Source organism: Etheostoma spectabile, chromosome 22 (genome assembly GCF_008692095.1).
Source record: "Etheostoma spectabile isolate EspeVRDwgs_2016 chromosome 22, UIUC_Espe_1.0, whole genome shotgun sequence".
Taxonomy (NCBI): domain Eukaryota; kingdom Metazoa; phylum Chordata; class Actinopteri; order Perciformes; family Percidae; genus Etheostoma; species Etheostoma spectabile.
The window spans coordinates 2,451,137-2,474,366 of record NC_045754.1 but is presented as its reverse complement, the minus strand read 5'-3'; the positions used below and the strand labels follow the sequence as shown (position 1 = coordinate 2,474,366).

Below are 23,230 nucleotides of genomic sequence, written 5' to 3'. Positions count from 1 at the left end.
CGGCCATTTTATTCCTTTTAGTCCATGTTTGAGTTCCCCTACTATTCTTTTTTCCCTTGTCCCTTTGTACATGTGTAAAGTGTCTGTGGGTTTCATGGTACTGACTTGTGCAGCAACAAGAACATGATCCCTCACTGGCTTCCCACGTGAACAGGCCAATTGTGGAAACCTCTGCTGTGGTAAGCAAGGTCTTTAGGTCTTTATCTGTATGTGCCTGGTCATTTCAGGAAAGTGGTATGGTTGTGAACATGTTTAATTTTACCCTCAACCCAATTTTTAATTGTGAACATTGCAATGGAAATGTAATGTGCTAATATGCATTAGAGGTAGCATTTGTACTTTAAACCGTTACTTTTGTATACATTACATTACATGTCATTTAGCTGATGCTTTTATCCAAAGCAACATTAAGAGCTTAAAGCTACCTAAAAGGAACAAACAGGACAAGCAAGAAGTAAGTGCATGAGTTTCAAAAAAGGCAAACTACAAAGAGCCACATGAAAGCACAACTATAAGTGCTTTTTATTATTGTACTGGTTAAAACACAAATGGGTTGTTGGATACAACAGAATCTTTACTATTTTTTTCCCAAAAAGTAGCGATGCATCAGCCAGATCTGCTGGATTGTCCTCATGTTGCCGTCCATGAAAATGATTCCCATGGTTCAGAGATTGTATTGCCTCCCAGTATGTAAATGTGCTGTATTTATATAGTGCTTTTCCAGTCTTAACAACTACTCAAAACACTTTTACATCTACAGGAAACATTCACCATTCACACGCATTTATACTCTGTGGCCGGGGCTGCCGTACAAGGTGCCACCCGCTCATCAGATAAACACTCACACACATTCACACTCCGATGCGCAGCACCGGGGCAACTCAGGCTTCAGTGTCTTGCCCAACGACCCTTCGATTAGGGCCAGGGATCGAACCACCAACCTTCGATTGGCAGGCAACGCTCTACCACTGAGCCACCCGTGTGTGTGTGTGTGTGTGTGTGTGTGTGTGTGTGTGGTGTGTGTGTGTGTGTGTGGTGTGTGTGTGGTGTGTTGTGTGTGTGTGTGTGGTTGTGTGTGTGTGTGTGTGTGTGTGTGGTGTGTGTGTGTGTGTGTGTGTGGGTGTGTGTGTGTGTGGTGTTGTGTGTGTGTGTGTGTGTGTGTGTGTGTGTGTGGGTGTGTGTGTGTGTGGTGTGTGTGTGTGTGTGTGGTACCTCTGTCCGAACAGCAGGGTGGACCTGGTCTCAGCGTCGTTAAAAGCGGAGGGGGAGCAGCAGATGACCATGGTGGTCCGACAGTTCCCTCCCAGGGAGTCCTGCAGGATCCTGGTCATCTTACTGTCTCTGTACGGCACATAGCTCTGACAGAGGACACAAATTAGAATCCACAGCACACACATGGGTTCCTACTGACATCAAGTTCATATTTAATTCCTAGGTATACTGTGTTTGTAAGAGTCATTTTCACAGCCATCATTTTTGGGAAATTTGAGCGTCAAAGACTTCATTGCCTGCATTTTGACACATTGTCAGGCGGAAATCTATGGTGAAAACATCCTAATTAATGTCAAAGAAAACGCAAAACTCTGGTGGCAGGTAACAATTTAAAATATAAAATACAATGGAATAAATGCAGTAGGGAGTTTTTCCATACGACTACACAAAGTCCAGTTCATTAGACTAGTATCAACAGCATAACAGTATTTTTTTCCCTAAAAAAAACTTTTTGCCATGATTTTCCTTTTCCGCTGGCTAAAATCTCATTGGGGGGGGGGCGCGAAAACTTTCTCTATGCAGGAAAACCCTGTGAATATGCATATATACAAGAACCTCAGCCATTGGCCTAAAGAAATGCAGACAGTGTTTACATCATTCTTTCTTCTAGGGATCCTTATCATAAACTATGAGTTCCATTTTAACACACACATTGTTTATTTATTAACACTAATAGGACCAAACATCCACCAGGAAGTGCTGCCTGCCTCACCGAGCCCTCTGCCAGAGCTGAAATGACATTTCCCAGTGAAGACAGGGACTTGTTGATCATCTTGGCTTCATCCAGCACTGTGCCCTCCGCTCCCGTTTTACCCACCTGGGAAACACACAATGAGCTCTCTTAATCAGGCTGGAACCAGACTGTAGCATTAGAAAGCCCCAATATTATTTGACAGGATTATTCTGTACAACTAAAAGCATAACCCCTATTCTCCACTGAGCGGAGGCCCCGTGGACCCCGCGAGCAATCTCAGCCATTCAAGTCAATGCTGGCGTCCCAGAAGCGTGCGCACAGGCTAATTACTGCTAAATAAAAAGGTAGTTAACATTAGTAATTAAACCTAAACATCTATCTGCGTACTTCTCCTGACAATACGGTAATTTGTTGACTATGCAACAGTAAGTCGCGTGGTTATGACACAATCGCAAATTCCCTTCAAGAGCAACTTTAGAGATAAGAGTAAAAGTCAAACTATCAAGTTTAAAGAAGGTATCAGAAAAAAAGTTTCTCTTTTTTTAATCATGTTATTGGTTTAAAAAGGTACAATACTATGCTCACTTGTATTTTGTGTTTCTACTACAACAGGTTTACACGATATATCTTTTTTTTTTCTCATACTGTCTATCTCAGTATACCTGTTTTGACCAAGGGGCTAAGCCTCTCCTCTCTAAGCGTAGCTCCCATGGCGCCATTTTAATGCTACCAAGCCATCACCAGCCGTTAGCATCCCATTGACTGCCATTCATTTTGGCGCCACTTTGACAGCAAATAACTTTACATGTGAAGTGTTTAAAGACTCCATTTGTCCATTGTTTATTTCTAAAGAAACACGACAATATATAAAAGGCTCCATTACATTGTATTACCTTGTAGCTCACGTTATGGCTCCATAGCAGACGTTTTTGTAAAAATAGGCTAGCGATTGTGTCATAACCACGCAACTAACTGTCGCACAGTAGAGGAATCACCGTATAGTACAGGGTAAGCTCACAGACAGTTTGGATTTCCATTAGCTGTTTAGGTTTAATTACTAATGTTAACTAGCATGTTAGTTAGCAGTAATTACCCTGTGCCTATGTTATCTCCTAACATATAGCTACACTCTCCGTCTCTGCTGATTGGGAATGATTGACATTTGTCTTACACAGCTACCAGAAGACTTACAACTTTCAGACAGGTTGCTCACGTCACATCTACGTCGTCAAGCTCAGTTGGAGGCTGCGCAGTAACGCTCAGCCATCACCGGAAAAGTGCTTCTAACAGACTTCACTGGTCTCCGTCCAGAACAACGGGATCTTTAACTGTCTATGGTTTTCACCCTCAGTCTGAAAAACTCAGTTTTAGCACAGTCGGCTCTGATTGGTCAATGTTTCTCAGAGTCACAGCACCGTCATTTGGGCAAGATACTGAAACCCAAATAATGCGCTATCAGTGGGTGAATGTTTATCTGATGAGCACGTTGCACCTTGTATGACAGCCTCTTCCAACAGTGCATGAAAGTGTGTGAATGGTGCCTGGAGTGTATAAAGCGCTTTGAGTTAGGGCTGCACGATATGAGGAAAATAGGCAGTATGTGAGAATGTTGTTGAATATTGCAAAAAGACAGCTATTAAACATGCTCTGGTTTATTGGCATTTCTTTAAACCAATCAGAATCGTGTTGGGCGGTGCTACGCTCCGCACAGAGCCACTGCAAAATAGTCATGCGAGAGAAATCTCAGAGAAATTTCAGATAGGACAGATATATAAAAATGCAGATGGAGAAACTGGGAAGCCCCAGAGGCAGAGAGGAGATGGAGAGAGGTGGAGGACAGGTGCAGGATGGAAACGTACTTTTTCACTCCCAGCCAGATCGACGAGGTAGAGCTTGCCGGTGAATTTCTGTCCAGTCTGAGAGTTTTCCTGCTTGATGTTGATGAGGAAGATGCTGTGACTCCTGGAACTGTGTTCATTCATGTCTGACACACACACACACACACACAGAAACACTAAGAAACAGAGAAGCATAAGTAGCAATGTGCTAACCATGCATTATTAGAATTATCTATGAATAATAGCAATTATTTATAATAGTGAAAGTAAGAATATTATTAATATTAATATTTAGTATGCTATGAGTAAAATAAAACACATTGACACACTATTTTGCAATGGTTCTAACTCTCCAAGCCCCATTAACATGCAGTCTGATTTCTGCTAATCAAATCCTTTCTGTGTACAACTGCGTCCTAAAACCTTTTCTTTTTACAACGTGGAACACGGTGCCATCTTGCCAATTAGTGTTTGTAAAAAAAAAAAAAGATTAAGGCAGGTCACCGCACTAGAATCAAGAAATACAAAAATTGATTAACAAAAAACAGTTTTTTGTGAGGAACAGGTTGGAAGGTGTAGAACTTTAAAGACATGGGTGTGGGAAGGTCTACTATTAACGCTGTCCAGGGGAATTGGGGGAAAGGTAGAATTTAGGGACTAAAAGTCAGGATAACTGGACCTGTTCTGCCTCAATTTTGGCCATGCTTTTTTTTATTTATTTCTGAATCCATCTCTCACAAAACAAACAACGTTATGGAGGTGAAATACTAAATCAGGGGAGTACCCATACACGTCATGTGTAATATTTAGGCTATAGGCTCCTGTAGAAAACTCAGCTAAAGCTAACAGAATTATGGGTAATTAGCCCATTTCACAGTGTCTGCTTTTTAATTACTGATTTCCTGGTTTCCTCTTACATCTACACTGCAACTTGCGAGGGGCCGATAATACCCGCGATCTGGAGATCTAGAGAACGACACTCGGTATGTTTACATGCACACCAATATTCCACTTATTATTCCGAATATGACAATATTCTGAATTTGATACACGTCATGTACACAGCATATTCCGGTTGGGTATTCCAAGGCCTTTTTTCTGAATATAGCATTTTTCGATTAAGACATGTGGGATATTCCGGTATTGTTCTGGCACTGACAGGCATTGTTTGGACATGTATACAATGCATTAGCAATATGCTTCTCAATCAGGGTTTTCACTGCAGGCTTAATGGTCAGATCTGTGCATTGCTATGGTTTCTGTACACAAACCAACCAGCCAACAGTTTGTAAGGCTGCAGACCCGAAAAACTGCTACTTTTAAACATCATCACTTGAATATCAACAGGTTTTTGGATATGCATACACATCGCTACGCCGACTTTTTAAAGCATTTGGTTTAAGAAATGAAAGAGAGACCCTGTGTTTACATGGTCCAACAAGTCCGCCACCGCAAGTAACCTTTGAAAGAATTCTGTTTTGCACGGCTACATGTAAATAGGAATATTAATGGAGAACTCCCTTTCATTAGCCATGTAAACAGTTGGTCGGAATATGTCTTTTTCGGGATTAAGGGCAAAAACCAAAATATTATGTGCATGTTATTGTCTACTTTTTCCACATACTATTTACTTGTGTGGGAACACATAGTTCATGAAAAATAAATATAATAGTTTTACAATTGTATCCACGCAGTGACAGTCTGATGTTTAGTGATTAGATAACTAAACCTTTTATTTTAGAAAATATTAAATGTAAAACAAAAGTCATGTGAAATCAAAGATTCTCAGAAGATGCACCAAAGAGTAAAATTAAACACAGTGTAACTACAGTTTAGGGCCAGTGTCCAGGAATAGAAACACATGACATCACATCGTGTCACTAGGCCTGTAACAATTATTACATAACTGTCTAATTGTCAATATTTTTTAGGTAATCACGATTTCTTTGTTTAACCGCAATGAATTGCTCAAATTAGCTGAGGTGCCAAGGTATGATTGGTAACTGCTGATTTTGTTTAGATATGCCAAATTGTAATTAGATAAGTTAGATGAGTATCAGTCGGACAATATATTTGTTTTATTATTTCAATTGTTAGTTGTTGGCACTTGACCCTATACAAGTTCATAGCAACAAAAATGACAAGGGGGGGGGGGGGTTCAGTTACAATTCTTTTTGTAGCAATAAGGGGCATTGTTAACTTCATAGGCTGCTGTTAGTGCATTATCTAAGTCATATGATGTGATATATAACGTAAATGACGTATGCTGGGATTCATTTAAAACTTAAATTTTTTTACAAAAGTAATAAATAAATACATATTTTTAAATTTGACTGAGGCAATTATATTATTATTTGCAATTATTTCTTAGACAATTAATTGCACAACAAAAAGTGGAATTGTTACAGATCTAATTGTGTGTTTTACAAACCATGCCTGTTTGAACTTTTCTGTCTCAGTACAGTGCGTGGTAATGAGACAGAAACATCGCGCCTCGGCGGATGAGTCTCACTGCAGTCAGGAGACTTGATGTTGAACCCATGAGAGGCTGCAGCCCCTGAAGGCTCTCAGTGTACCAACTCACTTGTGACCGCCACATGCCTGTTGTTTTTGCCTTCGTCTATGGCGTCCATGACCTCCTCAGGAGTGCTCACAAAACGCTCGGTACACCCCTGGAGACACATGCAGTCACAAAGAAAAGCTGTGTTCAACAGCCCTGCAGCGGCCCGGCTTCACAGTCAGACAATTATAGAGCTGAGGAGAAGGACATACTAAATTAGGCTGATGCTTTCAGTGGGAAAGTTATGAAGAGAGAGGGATCCTATTACCTTGTTTTCTCAGTGTATTTTATACTCTATCTTCATTCCCCCATCTACTTAAATAAAACTCACACTTTAAAGCAATATAGAAGATTTTATTATCTTATACTCATTCCACTAAAAACAATTATTGTAAATGTCTATATTGAGCAGATTACATAATAATAACATATAATAGTCAAACTTTTTTGTGCAAAGGCCCATTAATGTGTCGCCCTTATCTTCTAATAAAGTGGTGCCACAGCAGCCCATGCCCGGTTATGGAGCCTATTTTATTTTCTGGTAGGGTCCCGCAACCCAATAGGCATTGCTCCGCGGCCTGGCGCCCACAGTTTGAGAAAAGGCTAGTCTTGCTTTGCCAGACCTTCCTCCACAGCACTACAGAGGAAGGTTTGGCTAGTCCACACAGCATTCCAGGATAGGAGACAGTGCTCTGGTTTACTGGCATTTCTTTAAACCAATCCACTCCACTCTGCACGGAGCCAAGGGGACTCTGCAAAATAGCCTCGGGTAGGAACTTGTTTTGGTGGAACGTGTGTACGTTCAAAGGTTGTTTTAGTTGTGCGACAGAAATCTCTGATTGGACAGATAGTTTAGCTAGCTGTGTGGATTTACCCTGCAGAGATCTGAGGACCAGGTAACGATAGTCCTCAGAAATCCACCGGAGTTTTCCAACACAGAGAAAGCGGAAGGAAACCAACATCGGCAAAAAGACATGCATAAGTGGAACGTCGAGACTATAGACTGGAGAAAGGCTGACATACACCCTCTTCTTATCGTGCAGATCACAGATGTGCCAATGTTTTCTACATCATATCTTATCTCTTATGTCATTCGTAGCTAATGCATTACAACTGGCGGGGACAAACTTGTGACTGTGTGACTGCATCCGAATCAGTGTTGCAACTTCAAATAACATTCTCAACACAGAAATAAATCACCATTTGTCTCACCTTGACATAGGGCACCCTGTTTTTATCTTCGTGTACAGACAGGTTGATCTTTGACACTGTGGAGGAGAAGGAAAGTGCACATCAGGTCGATGATGTTGTCTGCATCAGGGCCGGAATGACAATGATAAGGAGCCACGAGAGACTTGAAACATACCATCCAAGCAGTCCTTGATTTTGTCCAAATAGATTTCAAAATATGAAACCTGCAAAGAAAAGCTTCCAGTGAGACTTGACCAACGTTACGGCGTGCACTTGACAGAGTTTCTGCAAGTTTCGCCAAATTAAATTTAAGACTTTTTTTAGACCATTTTAAGACCATTATGAATGAAATGTAAGATATTTATCACAAAATCAACTGAGCCCTTTTATTCAAGTATCCAAGTATCTAAATTTGCACTTCCCCGAGGCTGAAGAATAAAATCAGTTTTATGCCTGTGGTACCATCTAAAAGAGACTCGCCCCAATACCACGAAAGCTGATTGGCTGCAATATAAGTAGCATGTTGGTCTCATTTGTAGTCGTAATACAGCAAAATTATATTTGTAGTAGGCAAAGAACTACAACAAAAAATTTGCGTTAGAGTTTGCGTTGCATGGACGTAGAGAAAATACATTTTTAATTATTTAAGACCTAGAACACATACTTGAGCAAATGTAAGAATTTTTAAGGACTAAAATTTAAATTTTGAAATTTTTTTAATTTTAATTTTAAGACCCCGGGGAAACCCTGCTTGATGTTTAAAAGCCCCTGATTCCCGGAGAGGAACGTACTTTGATGTGAAACTCCAGGTTCTCATCCATGGAATAAATGTAGTTAAAGATGTCTTGAACAATTCTGGGAATGATTCCCATCATCTCTGGGTCGTGGAGATCTCCCTTTAGCACACGATTACATATATACAGTATGGATATAAAAAAAAAAGTGTGAACAAGACAGCACAGCACTGATCTTTAGGCTTTTCAGTCACTATGTTTTGTATTTTTGCTCAAGGGTAAAAGCAACAGTTAAAATGTTACCTCCATTGTGTGTGTTTTACCAGAGGATGTCTGCCCGTAGGCAAATATTGTGCCATTGTAGCCCCCTAGCACATCTGTACACAGCCAGACAAGGAAATAAGAAATTGCCAGGGTTTTAGTGTATCACTGCCTCTGAGACTACATCTGCATTCTGCTGTACACCTTACCTTTGACAATCTGCTGAGCCACAGCGTTGTAGAACTGCACCTGAGTTGTATTGGACTGGAACACACGGTCAAAGTAGTACGGTTTACCCTGTGAAGTGAAGAGGAGGGGGAGGGGGAGTGAATTTGAAGGAATTTTCATATTGCTACAAGATGATAGGCCGACATAGCTCAACATAAGCACGTTCAAAAGCTGTTTTAGTCGTGAAACAGAAAACTCAGATTTGACAGAAAGTCTAGATAGCTGTCTGGATTTACCCTGCAGAGATTGGAAGGCGAAAAGAGCATGATCCGGCAGAATGTACGCCGGCACCGTAGCATTCCCGGAAGTGGAATGTCGTAGATGGAGAAAAATGACACAGAAGTAGAGTCTGTGATTGTCAGGCCCATCTTTAATAAATGAGTCATCCTTACGGTGTGGCCTAATGTTCTAATGGCTGCCGAGTAAAGGTCTTCAGAGTCTGTCCCTGTACAGCCAAGTCATCAAGCTTGTTCATGGCACTGAAGTGAAAAACCAGGAATGGATTCATTACTGTATAATACTGTACTGCGTTATTATGTATTTATACACACCACTGCATCTGTCAACAGGCCCTCCCTTCACATTTGACGTAAGATTTACTGGTTCACTTTAATTTACAAGACCCCTCTTGGCCGATCACCTTCTAACTTAGGTCAGCTTAGCTGCAGTCAAAGTCTGTCACATACAACACCCGGTCCTCACTTCATCTTCATCTTCATCTTTTTTTTATTTCAAGCATTCCCAAAACAACTCTGCTCTCGCATCTTTTCAATCTGCCGCCGCTCGCGCTCTGCAAAAGATTGTCAAACTAGACAAACTCATTTCCATTTCACACAAAACCATCATATCACCCTTGTTCACTGATATATGTAGTTGCTTCTCTACATAATACTTTCCCTAGCTAAATATGGTAATGGATTCTCCCTCTCTTACTCAGCCATGAACCTGGGCACTCGTATAAGTGTTTACTCTTTACTGTGTACTATTTCAAAAAGTGTTTTATGTAATTTATAAACTCCATTCATTTCTAATGTATTTGTTTTCTAGCCCTCCTTCCCTTTCGCTAAGTGGCTAAGCCACTTGTCAGGCCGCCATTGTAAATAATAACTTGTTCTTAATGACTTGCCTCTAGAAATAAAGGTGAAAAAAATATATATATATATTACAGTATGTCACATTATAGAGAACCACTACATACACACACATGCTGATCTCCCAAATTTGTTCATCAGGGTCAGTATTTGATTATGTGCAATAAACAATCAATCCTAATAATTAAATATAAAGATGACAGGCTGACTGTCATTTTTAACAGTACTGATAATTGTGGTAAATGTTGTCATATTATAATTGTTATTTTGTCTGACTGAGTCAATACCTAGCTTGGCACATGAACAAGGCGCACATATTTCACAAACTAAGATTTTTAGATTATAGCAATATCAAAATAACGAAATGTATTTCTTGACCTTGGAAAAAAGGTGTGTGATGACAAATGAGCTATTGCCATGACAACTGAGTAAAATCCTTCTGCTGAGCTCTGGAAAAAGCTAGTAGACGTTGAGTTACATTTCTTTGTCAAAATAAAAAGTTTTCTGGCTAATCAGCAACAAACGTACAGTTTTCTTATTGGCAGATAGCAATACCCAAAAATCTGGATCACATTCTGAATCTTTTTGTCACAGCTGTTCATATGTTACATTATTTAAATAGTGGAGGGGAAAGAAAGCAACGCATATCTGAGGCCTGGCCTTATGCTGCTTTAGATATGATCTGCACTACAAATAGCAGTAAAACAGTACAACACTTTTCCACATGACATAATTGGTTATTTGTTGGCCTATGACTGGGAGTCGATTACCTCTAAACAAAGCAACCATTCATCTTTTTATTTTTTTTATTTTGCAATGGTTATGAACATCAGGCTGAAAAAAAGGCTACTGCAACCCCTGCCATATGTCCTATAAAAGCTGAGTCTAAATGCATACAGCAATTAAACTTCAGGGTGAAAAATGAAAGGAAAAACCAACATAAAGTATGTTAGTAAGGTGTTGTTCCATCACGAGCCTTCAGAGCATAGTGTCGTATCAGTGTAGTGGAGGTTTAAGCACCATTCTTCTAAAAAATATATTCACTCATTAATGTTTTGATGACAGTAATGGAGAGTGTGAAATAGAGCTGGACTATAATTTGATATGAATCGTTATCGTGATATGAGACTAGATTTCTTAGATTTTAGATATCGTAATATCGTTATATGTCAAGTGTTGTCTTTTCCTGGTTTTTAAAGGCCAATCTCATTGTGTAAATAATTTGTGAAAGCACTATCAACCCTGTATTAGTATTGTAATATCGATATTGAGGAATTTGGTCAAACATGTTGTGATATTTAATGTGATGTATAGTGCAAAGAGCTCCCATAGTATAGGTGTTTTTACTGTGAAATCCATGAATATGATTCTCATTATTCATACTCATTGAACCATTCACATTGTGCCCTGTGTGGAAGACTGCATTTGTTAGGTTCCTCTACACATTTATTTTTAAGTTTTTGTTACCAATGTATGGCCTCACTATCGAGCTTTTCACACATTCATTAATTTAGTCTTTTAGTCACAGGGCTGTACAGTGTCCATTTTGAAACTTTTTAAATTCATCTTGTCAGAATCAGTGTTGCCAAGTCCGCTTATTCTAAGCGACTTTGGGCTTGTTTTTCCGTAAAGTCGCGTACAAATATTGGTAGTCGCGGGTTGCGGTTTTCTTGGCTTGTTACTAAAGTGTAGTTGCTTATTTGGGCTTGTTCCCAGCTCCATAATAAGTAGTCAAGCGGGTATTTATATGTTATTTAACGTAGAGTTTGTCTTGCCTGTTCCATCGGTCCCGCCCTTTCCCCATACACACCGGAGACAACGGAGTTATTTTCCACCCACCTCTGCTTCTAATTGACTCTGACCCAGATGGCATCGAGTAGGCTACCAGCCAATCAGAGGCAGAGCAGGGCAGTCGTGTTTTTTTTTCTGGTTAGGAAAATGCGTGAGTAACGATGATGTGAAGGTGACTGGACTGTAGGAGAGGTTTTGGAGGCATAAATGCCCGGAATAAAGAGGGGGAAATACGGGAAGAAATGTAGCAAAGACTGGGAGAAAGAGAAAGGAGGAAAAGAATGGATCCAACCCGTCGTGGGGATCAACTCAAAATCACTGTGAAAAAGTGTATATTTGATGTCCCATCAGTTTTCTAATGTTAAATAATGTTAAAAGGTGGTATAACTCCCTCTGTTGTCATTGTCCTGAAGCTCAGTGGAAGAAAATAAAACTCTAACGTGTCTACAGTTTACCAATCTGTCCACATAGATTGTAAAACTGTGCACACAGTTTATTTATTTATCTCTTCCAGGATCTTAGGGGGCTCTGTAGAACAAGTGGCTTGTTTTGGGCTTGTTTTCACAGGTCTGGTTGCTTATTTGTCTCGCAAGATCTGGCAACATTGGTCAGAATCATCAAAGGACCACTTTCATCAGACTATAAGCGTTTCTTTTAAATGCTCAGCTCAATATCCAACCTAAGCTGTGTCTAGTTAGCTTTTATAGCTAACATAGCACGCTAGCATTATCATGACTCTGCCAAGACATTAGCATGCTAAGGTTAGCATTAACCTCAAAGTAGCTAGCGTTAGTGTACTGCAGAGGCCGATAGGCGCAGGTGAAACTGATTAAATTTAGATAAAACTGACACATTTTATCTTTACTGATTCAAGTAAAGACTGGTTCGTGTTGAAAAAAGTCTGACGTTGACTGAGACGTCTTTAAATCAACAATATATCTGCCAACTATCGGAAAAAAAGTCCCTTCCTAAAAATCCCCTGGAAACTAATGCTAATGCGGAGCTAACGTTAAACTCACTACAAGCACACTACTAAAACAGTGGATGTATTTAGAGCAAACATTGTAACAAGCAAGGCAAATAAGCTAAAATAACTCTAACTAATTCAGAAAATGTTTAACCATATGTATTTGGAGTAGCTATTGTTGATTACCAAAGTCAGATTAAATTGCTAAAATTTTGAATAAAGTTTGGTCCATGTTGGCAAAGAGGATTTAGAGGTTTAACTTAATTTTAAAGCAGTGTTTTGCAGGCTATTTACAACACCAAAAGAGTCATTTTAAAACCAGAACTAAAGATATATAAGTAAGGAAACATATATATCTGCATTATAATTAGGCTAGCCTTAAGGACACTTAAGCATATTTTTTATTGAAAATGTTCTGACTTTCACTAGCCGAAATGAAAGGTGGAAGAATAAAGGCTGATAAGCTTCTGACCCCAGAGCTGTGACATAGAGAAAAACACTCACCGCAATCTGCACACAGTCGTCCCCTTGAAATGTCGGGATGTACTTGTCCCCCCGAGCCAACTCCGATTTGTTCAGCGGCCTGAAACGGCATACAACCTTGATGGTGGTCTGCGCTGCGGGGTCCGCCATCTCCGCCGCTGTGGATGGGGGTGTGCTCCGTGACCCAGACCCTCCGTCCTCCCGGTACACTCTCTCTGCCAGATAGGCTACAGAGACAAACACAGGGAGCCAAAGAGGATGCCGCGCCCCCACAGAGAAGGTGTAGCCTACCCAGCTGCTATTCCAGTGGACTAACTGTGTTGGAGTAACGTTACATTATTTACAGGCAAAAGATTCATTTCCAAATGGTTGGTGCACCAACCTGACAGTAGGGTAGACCAGGTACAGGGGTACAGTTAGAACACCTCAACCCTTGTGTTGTCCTCCCAAAAGGGACAAAAAGTTGACATTTGTGTCCCTTTTCCAGACTTGTTTGTTAGTTTTCACTAACACCACTTTACTACCACTAGTTTCACAGTAGGCCTACTTTTTGGAATTCATGGTCAATAACCCTCATTTATATAGAATTATATTTGAGTTTAAAAAAAAGCAGAAATTAGTCATTATTTTTTTTGACTAATAGTTAAGATCAGAGGAACGTACAGATGAGCTTAGTCAGGAATGAAAGTGATCAATTGTAGTTTCAAAGAGCGTTGTATAGTATCCAATCCATTTTTGTGTTAATTTACAGTATTTCTGAGTTGCTAAAACACATTTTTTGAACATTTCTCTCGCTTTCCCAAAACCTTAAACACAAATCACCAAACTTAAGCTACACTGTCAAAACCTTTGACTTGTCTTGCTATATCAAACAATTGCTTCAGAACTATGTTATCTTTACCCAAAACCAAACACTGTTTTCAGATATCACACACATCCAGCTAATGCATAAACACTACACAGCAGTCATTACACACTACAGAGATAAATGCAAAACACTGCACTCAAAGCAGAGCAGGGGAAAAATTTGATATATTATGAAGTGCTTGCACAATCCTGCACACAAATAGTCACAAACAAAATATGCAGCAGATCGATAGCAATGTCTTGGAATCATTCTGCCTCAGCATCATGCCTCTGGGCATGGTCAGGCCACAGGACCTCATCAACGTCACAGGCAATCCTGTCCCTTGCTAAACAACGGGGAAAGAATCCTTTAGCATGACGAATCCAACCTTGAATCGATTCCACTCCAATGTTGTCACATGCTGCATCCATTGACTGAAGGAGATTTTCCTGTGCATAAGGAGTTCTGTCATAGACCTTCCACCTCCATGCAGAAAAAAATTCTTCAATGGGATTAAGGAAGGGCGAGTATGGTGGGAGGCACACATTTATAAAACGTGGGTTATTTTCAAACCACTCACGGATTCTAGGACCACGGTGAAAGTTCACATTGTCCCAGATTACCACGTACATGGGATGCTCTGCCTGCTCATCACCTCTCTCTTCACGTCTCAGTAATGCTTCCTGTAGAGCATACAGAAACGTTATAAGATGGGCAGTGTTGTAAGGTCCTAAAGTCACATGGCGGTGAATAACCCCGTAGCTGCTGATGGCAGCACATATGGTCACGTTGCCACCACGCTGCCCTGGCAACTCTACAATGGCTCGTTGACCAATAATATTGCGGCCTCTCCTTCTCCTCTTGGTGAGATTGAAGCCAGCTTCATCCAAGAAGATGCACTCATGAGGCCTCTCCATGGAATCCAGTTGAAACATTCTCTATAGAAATGAGAAAAAGTTCATTTTTGATATAACGTAAATGACATAGCATTCCAGGCTTCATGACTCTGTATACATGTGCTGCATTACATTCAACACAGTAAAGATGTACAGTAACTCAATAGTGCTTTATAATCTCTGGACATTACGTATTACTTACTTGTACATATTGATATCGTAGCTCTTTTACCCTCTCAGAATTTCTCTCAAATGGTACTCTGTAGACTTGTTTGAGACTTATCAGGTTGCGTTTCAGGACACGGTCAATTGTGGAGAGACTCACACTGTTGATTCCTTCAAAGTTCTCGTTGTCTTCCTCAACTCGCTGTTGTATTTCTCGCAGACGAATGAGATTATTTTGAAGGACCATATTGACAATACAGTTTTTTCCTATTGCTAACACACAATTTTGCAAACTAGTCTGGTTTTATCAAAATACTTAACACAATTCACAAAACCACACACCCAAACTGCAAAATACCTCATATATCCTGCAAAATGAAGCACTGCAACCAAAACTACACATAGCATTATCAAAATCAAACTTTTGCATGAAACGACACACACTTCATTCATATTACCAGAGTTTTGCCTAACCAACTACACACTGTTGGGCATAATGAAAAGCACCCTCATCTTTACTATGCATTGCCATAATACTAAAATATGTATCAGATTGTTCACATGCACAGAAATATTTACACACACACGCTGTTAGAACATTTTATTGTTTCACTACAGTAAACAAGTCAATTCAACATATGCACAGCGGATATATTCACATGGGACCAAACAAAAATATTCGTAGAAAAGAAAATTCAGAAAAAATATTACAGTAAAAAAACAGAGGCACAAAAAATAATTAGGCAGCATTTGCCGCACAGCCGGGTCTGGCCACAAACGCCTCGTCAACATCACAGGCAATATCTTCTCCTGCCAGACATTGAGGGAAGAAGCGCCTTGAATGCCTTATCCATCCTTGATAAGGCATTCAAAAATGACATCAATGTCATCACATGCCTCTTCCATCGCCTGCACAAGAGGCACGCGCACAAAGGGGCGGCTGTGGCTCAGTGGTAGAGTGGTTGCCTGCCAATCAGAAGGTTGGTGGTTCGATCCCTGCCCCCTGCAGTTATTGTCGAAGTGTCCTTGGGCAAGACACTGAACCCCGAGTTGCCCCCGGTGCTGCGCATCGGAGTGTAAATGTGTATGAATGTTTATCTGATGAGCAGGTGGCACCTTGTATGGCAGCCCCGGCCACAGTGTATGAATGTGTGTGAATGGTGAATGTTTCCTGTAGATGTAAAAGCGCTTTGAGCAGTTGTTAAGACTGGAAAAGCGCTATATAAATACAGCACATTTACATTTACAAAGGGCTGCCGGTCGTATACCTTCCACCGCCATGCCGAAAAGAACTCTTTCTAGGGGTTCAGAAATGGTGAGTATGGTGGCAGGTATTGCATGAGAAATGGTGGGTGGTCAGCAAACCAGTTTTGGACTGCGGCGGCACGATGAAAGCTCACGTGTCCCATACTACAACGTACCGGTTTCCTGAGGGTCTGCATCATTCATACGCTCTGGTGGTATGAGAATGTTGTGAAGTCTGTCCAGAAATGTGAGAATATGGGCTGTGTTGTAAGGTCCAAGGTTGGCATGACGGTGAAGGACACAGCATACTGGAGATGGCAGCGCACATTGTGGATGTTCCCACCACGTGGCCAGGAACATTTATAGTGGCTCTGTGGCCAATGACGTTTCTCCCCTTCTTCTGGTCTTTCCCAGGTTAAACCCAGCCTCATCTATAAAGATGAACTCATGTGGGATTGCATGAGCATCCATTTCCAGTACTCCCTGAAAACAAATAACCAAAATCTGTCAATATGGTGTTATCCGTTCTACTGGATAACAGTCAATACAGTACTTACATCCACATATGCTCGTCTGACCTCTTTGTTTCTTGAGAGTTTCTCTCAAACGGCACCTGTATAAAGTTGTTTCATTCTAATTTGGTTTCGCTTGAGAATGCGAGCCAATGTGGACAGACTGACTCGTTGAATGTTGTGGAACAAGGTGTTGTCTTGGATGATGTGGCTTTGAATTTCTCGTAATCTGATTTCATTATGTTCCAAAACCAAGTTTACAATTCCAGCTTCCTGTACCCCGGTGAACATTCGGCCCCTTCCTCCACCATGGTGTCGTCTTGATTGGAGTGTTGGCAATTAACCAATGAGGTGTTTGGCCAGGTGGCACATGTAATTAGCCAAATAGCTCATGTAGTGTCATTTTGAATGGCAGTGTTTTGAAATGGCAAACATGTGACTTTGTGTCAGATTTTTGTGTCTTATGCAGGAAACTGTGTTCAGTTCATTTTAAAAAGTGCCATTTTAAAATGCAAAATGTGTGTAAAGCAGAAAATGTGTTTAGACTTTCGGAGACTTGAGAGGAAGTTTTGCTCTCTGTGTGTCAGTTTAAATAATTGTGCTGTGCATGTCATTTTAGTGTGTTAGCAAATGGAAAAAACTGTAATGGTCTCCTGCTCTTGTGAGAATATACCTCTCCTTCCACCGGCATGTGGCAGTCTTTCAATTCTAGCAAATAAAACATCTTGTTAGAATTGTACAGACAGACCTAATGCAATGTAACCAAATATGTAAAATACATAAAATATATATTTTTATGTAATACTATTATTAGTTTTACTGTAATACTGCAAGAAAAGGGCCAATTTTTAGAGATGTTACAGTAATTTACTGAGACATTCCACAACTGTACATACTGTACTGTAAGTTTGAGGGACCACAAATGATAGTACACTTACCGGTTGTGTTCTCTGAATGTCCTGACAATGGAGGCCACAGAGAACCTGCTTATATTTGGTTGAACATGTAGTCCTGCTTCCCTCATACTCATTCCATGAACCAGAACATGGTGCATGATTGTTGCTCTAATTTCATTGGAAATGATGGCTCTTGTTCTTCCTCCTCCTCCTCCTCCTCCTCCTCCTCCTCCTCCTCCTCCTCTTCCTCCTCCTCCTCCTCTTCCTCCTCCGTCTCTTCTTCCTCCTCCTCCTCCTCCTCCTCCGTCTCTTCTTCCTCCTCCTCCTCCTCTTCCTCTTCCTTCTCTTCCTCTTCCTTCTCATCCACGTCCACGTCCACGTCCACGTCCACGTCCACGTCCACGTCCACGTCCACTTCTACTTCCACCTTCTCTCCTGCCCTCCATTGTGAAAATCACACATCCCATTTGGATTTGACCTGGCTTTATATCCCCATTACTGATTGGGTGCAACACATTACTGATTTGAAACAGGTGTGTTAAATTTTGAGTGCTTGTGTGTTACTGATGACAACAGTGTGTTACTTGTATTTCACTTTTGGGGCTGTGTTGTGCCATTCTGAGTTGAAGTGCACCAAAATGCTACATGTGCTTTTTGAATGACAATGTGTTTACAGTTTTGCACAAAGAGCGATTCCGATTTGCTAGCTGTGTCTAACCACATGAGAAGTGTTTAAAGTTCTACAAACTGTGTGCTTCAATCAATAAAGTGGTTTGTACACTTGCAACTTTGGTTTTGCGAGTGGAAGAGGATCAGGGCCACTGGTGAAAAATGTATGTGTGTTCAATTCTTAGAATTCTGAGAATAAAGTCAGAATTCTGAGATTAAAGTCAGAATTCTGAGATTAAAGTCAGAATTCTGAGAATAAAGTCAGAATTTGAATTCTGAGAATAAAGTCAGAATTCTGAGATTAAAGTCAGAATTCTGAGAATAAAGTCAGAATTCTGAGATTAAAGTCAGAATTCTAAGAATAAAGTCAGAATTCTGAGATTAAAGTCAGAATTCTGAGAATAAAGTCTGAATTTGAATTCTGAGAATAAAGTCAGAATTCTGAGATTAAAGTCAGAATTCTGAGAATAAAGTCTGAATTCTGAGAATAAAGTCTGAATTTGAATTCTGAGAATAAAGTCAGAACTCACATACATTTTTCACTAGTGGCCCTAATCCTCTTCCGTAGTTTTGATATTATTTTTGTACTTTAACTAAATCAATTTCCTTATCTGGGTTTATTGTACTTAAAGTATACTTTTTGGGTCTAGATTTTTGTTCAAGGTTAACACAAAAGTTACCTAATTCCTATTCCTATTCCCGCTAGTTAATTTAATGTTATTGAGAATCAGATTGCTAACAAACATTAGTTAGTATCGGTAATAGCGCCATCTAAGGTAAAACAACACCAACAACCCAGGCGCCTTCCCATAGTACTACTACACTAGAGACTATAGAGCTACATGGGACAGGTGTTCCATTTGTTAATGGGATGGTGTGTGCCTTTCTGTTTCCCAGGGCAACAACATGCAGCAGAATGATATACTGTGCAGTGTGTACAGCAGCCAGCAGAGGTCAGCAGAAGCTTTCCATACGCTGAGTGCATATAAGGACTCCCCTGAAAAAAGTATTCCTTTAGTAACATGAAACAAAAGAAATCTAAAAATAGGAGGCGTTTTGTATAGTATGAGTAATGTATGTGGTGGTGTGAGGTGTGTGCATATATTTCATATTGTATTTATTTGGGTGTATTTATTTTAATGCTGCCAACTGGATTACTCCAACTAAGTTCTGTTGTGTAAATATATGCAATGACAATAAAGATCTATGATTATTATATCATTAATGTATAATATACATTACTCTCATCAAAACCCTATGCATGAGGATGAGAAACTCATTTTAGCTGTGACATCAATCCTGTAATGAAAATATATTTAATAAGAAAATGAAATCAGAGTCATTATGGATGTACACATTTTTTTTATTCCATAGAAACTGCAGCATAGGACAAGTGCTGAAGCCGTAAACCATGTTGCAGACACACACACACACACACACACACACACACACACACACACACACACACACACACACACACACACACACACAAACAATCAATGTAGAGCACTGGTGCAGGGAGATGAGACAGTAAAACACTAAAGTTGGAGTCACACACAAAAAAGAGGGAGGGAGCCATTCAACAGAAGTGCACGTCACACTGTACAGCACGCAGAGAACCCCGAGGGGCTTTTATTTCATGTGACACACAGACCTCCTAAAAACGGCATATTGTCCTTAACGGATAGAAAATATAAATTATTCCTACAGTAAGTACATTCTCTAGATTGAGACCCATCAATATGCGTTTGAGAGCTCAAATTACTCTATCTACAGAGGTCCATGAGTCCACAATATACGTACATAACAATAAATATCAGATATAGTCACAATACAGCATTAAGATGGATATTGTTTTTTTTCTTTGAACAAGTTACAGGTACAGCAAGACACTGCAGGGGTCAACATTCATAAACCAGCTGAGGAAAGACATTCACAACCTGTACCTGTCTGGTAGACAGATTAGTTTTTATCATAAAGGGGTTGCCTTGGAAACCCCTGTCTTGGCTACTAAAGCATGAGAAGAGAAGAAGAAAAAAGAAGAGAAGAGAATATCAGAGGAGAAGAGAAGATGAGAGAAGACAAGATGATAGGAAAAGGGAAAATGAGAGAAGAGGGGAGAAGATGAGAGAAGAGAAGATGATAGGAAAAGGGAAAATGAGAGAAGAGGGGAGAAGATGAGAGAAGAGAAGGTGAGAGAAGAGAACATGATAGAAGAGAACAGGAGAGAAGCTATGACGAGAAAAGAGAAGACGAGAGAAGAGAAGACGAGAGGAGAGAAGAGGAGAAGAGAAGATGAGAGAAGAGAAGATGAGAGGAGAGAAGAGAAGAAGAGAAGATGAGAGAACATGAGAAGAGGAGATAAGAGAACATGCGAGAAGAGAAGATGAAAGAACAGATGAAAAGAAGAGTAGAGCAGAGAAAAGGAGAGAAGCAGGGGCAGTTCTGGGGGGGGGGGGGGGGGGAAGATGGCCAGTGCCCCCCTTAATATTAAGCCTTTTCTACATTTTTAACCCCACCTTTATCCTCAGAGGGGGTATTATTCACGTGCAGTGATGGATAAAATGTAGGTTCAAACTGAATGAGTATTATTGTGTTTATTGTTATAATAATAATTAAATTTACATAGCGCTTTACCATAGACACTCAAAGCGCTTCAGAGGGTGGGGGCTACGCTCTAACACCACCATGCATGCGTGCTACGTCCCTACCGTATGCGTATCGTTAGTCTTTTGGAGAACCAGACCTATCGAGGGTTTGAGGTATGTAACACTTCTTCTTAATGTATCTGGTATCCCTAAAATCTCCATTTGAAATGGTCTAGAGCTGCCACTGAAGAGAAGAAGAGACAAGAAAAGAAGAAAGAGAAAGTGTTTGGTGGAGGTGGTGGGGGTCTGAAGAAGCACCAGTGAGCTTGTCCTCCAGGCTTCAACCTGACTCACAATAGAAAAAAACGGGGAGAGAGTGGAGGTAAAAAAAAAACAAAGATTGCACTGTGAGAAATGTGAAACGACCAGCAGATCAAAAGCCGTTACCTTTCTCTCCGATTGTGAAAGCCTTCCCCCTTTCACAGGTCAGGGACAGAAAGATGGCGAGAAATGGAAGAAGAATGTGTGAAAGAGGTGTGTAGACGTGGAGAGAGGAAGTGAGGGTAGCGTGTGACTGTGTGAGTGAAAGTGAACAAGAAAAAAGGACCTAGTTTTGGCAACGTGGCTTCCGGTTGCTAAGAAACGGTCTCCAAGGGCAGAAGAAGTGCCTCTTTGAGGTCGTTCGTCTCCAAAATGAACAATTTGCAACCCGTCCCACCTCCCTTCAGCCCTCTCTCTCCCAGTGAAGGGAAAGCCTTTCCTCAACTGTTAGTGAATGCCGGCAAAGCACGGCCAAGCCATTCCTAGTCCCGACCGGCAACGCAGTCAAAGTGCAAAGTTGGAACTGGGCTATTTTGTTTCTGCAATGTCCTTTTTTTGCTGCAGTTGGTGCATCCTCAACAGGCCACAAGCAGCAAGCTCAATGACAAAGTCAGTGGCAAAAAAAAACAAAACAACAAAAAATCACAGCACAACATCTTTATTATGGCGAAACATAACCTGAATTGTCCACAGTTCTCTTTTGCACTGGCGACACATGCACTGACGCATGAAGATGAGCTATGACATGGGACAACTTTTCAGTAGACATAAAATGAAATATTCAGTGATTGGACATTTCAAAGAAAACAGAAGAACTGTGTCGAGTATGGAATCCTTACCCCGTGCTGTACTGTATCATCTCATTCAAATTCCACTCATTAAACATGCAGTGCTTCAAACCCAGATGTTGGCTCATCTGGTTCAGACTGCCGCTCCACGCTAAGATGAGTGTGAGTCTATGCATACTTGGGGCTGATGTTGCTAAAAAGCCTTTGCAGATGCTTCACTAGTATGCAGTTAAGGGTTATACTCTAAGGATTGAGGTTGGGATGTGAGAATATTGCATTACTATCATTGGAATAGCATCAATAAAACGCTAAATTAATAAATAAATTAATAAAGGAATTAATGTACGTATAGAGATTTTTTTTGCGACCATTTTTAAATGGAGCGTAATAGTTCCTGTGTATCTATTACGCTACAAAGAACTGCTACAAACTACTAATTTTTTCTATTTTGTTATTGCCACTCTTCATTCTAACCCCAACCGGCCCGTCAGACACCGCCTACCAAGAGCCTGGGTCTGTCCGAGGTTTCTGCCTAAAAGGAAGTTTTTCCTCGCCACTGTCGCACTGTTGCTTGCTCTGGAGGAGACTACTAGAACTGTTGGGTCCTTGTAAATTCTGGAGTGTGGTCTATCTGTAAAGTGTCTTGAGATAACTCTTGTTATGAATTGATACTATAAATAAAATTGAATTGAATTGTATCGCAGACCGAAAGCAGAACATGCCGATTATCCATGTAATATTGTTCTTTACAAATGAAATAATAAATGTCATGACTGACTGATGTGTAATGTGCATTCTTCTTAGAAAACAATTTATGTCTCATGATATATTGTCAGTATATATATATTTTTTTGTTAAAGAAGGAAAAAAAAATCCCAATACCCAATACTATCGTATCCCGATACTTCTAGAATCCCAATAAATGAAAACTGCAACAACACAAATCCAATCGGCACTCCCGTATCATGTAAGAATCGAATCGGGACAAAAGCATGTCGTCCCACGCCGTTTCAATTGAACTTCTGCCCTTGTGTTTCAGTGTTTGGCCAAATATCTGCTTAAAATGAAAAATCCCTCTGGTCTCGTGATGTTCTAGATTTGAAGCAGAAGCCGACACATGTGGCTGCGGATGTGTGTCTGCTGTTTGCATCTCCCTGGAGGAGGACGGGTCTGTGTGGACAGCAGGACTACAC

The 23,230-nt window shown here is 40.4% G+C and overlaps 2 protein-coding genes across 2 annotated transcripts in view; both read right to left on the bottom strand.

Moving 5' to 3' along the window:
• Nucleotides 1-13,445, bottom strand: part of LOC116671897 (kinesin-1 heavy chain) — a 31,375-nt gene extending 17,930 nt beyond the window's left edge. Inside the window, 10 exon segments of the mRNA XM_032503372.1 lie at nt 1,213-1,358; nt 1,985-2,089; nt 3,826-3,950; nt 6,389-6,476; nt 7,577-7,632; nt 7,731-7,779; nt 8,347-8,451; nt 8,593-8,666; nt 8,760-8,847; nt 13,132-13,445. Coding sequence (XP_032359263.1) covers nt 1,213-1,358; nt 1,985-2,089; nt 3,826-3,950; nt 6,389-6,476; nt 7,577-7,632; nt 7,731-7,779; nt 8,347-8,451; nt 8,593-8,666; nt 8,760-8,847; nt 13,132-13,260 — 965 coding nt within the window. The 5' untranslated portion in view covers nt 13,261-13,445.
• Nucleotides 13,446-13,861: 416 nt separating this feature from the next.
• Nucleotides 13,862-15,268, bottom strand: LOC116671902 (uncharacterized). The gene is made up of 2 exons (XM_032503388.1): nt 15,056-15,268; nt 13,862-14,895 (listed from the first exon to the last, which is right to left on the bottom strand). Exons 1-2 carry the CDS (start codon nt 15,263-15,265, stop codon nt 14,224-14,226), a joined length of 882 nt encoding a protein of 293 aa, XP_032359279.1. The 5' UTR covers nt 15,266-15,268; the 3' UTR covers nt 13,862-14,223.
• Between the last annotated feature and the right edge of the window lie 7,962 nt (nt 15,269-23,230).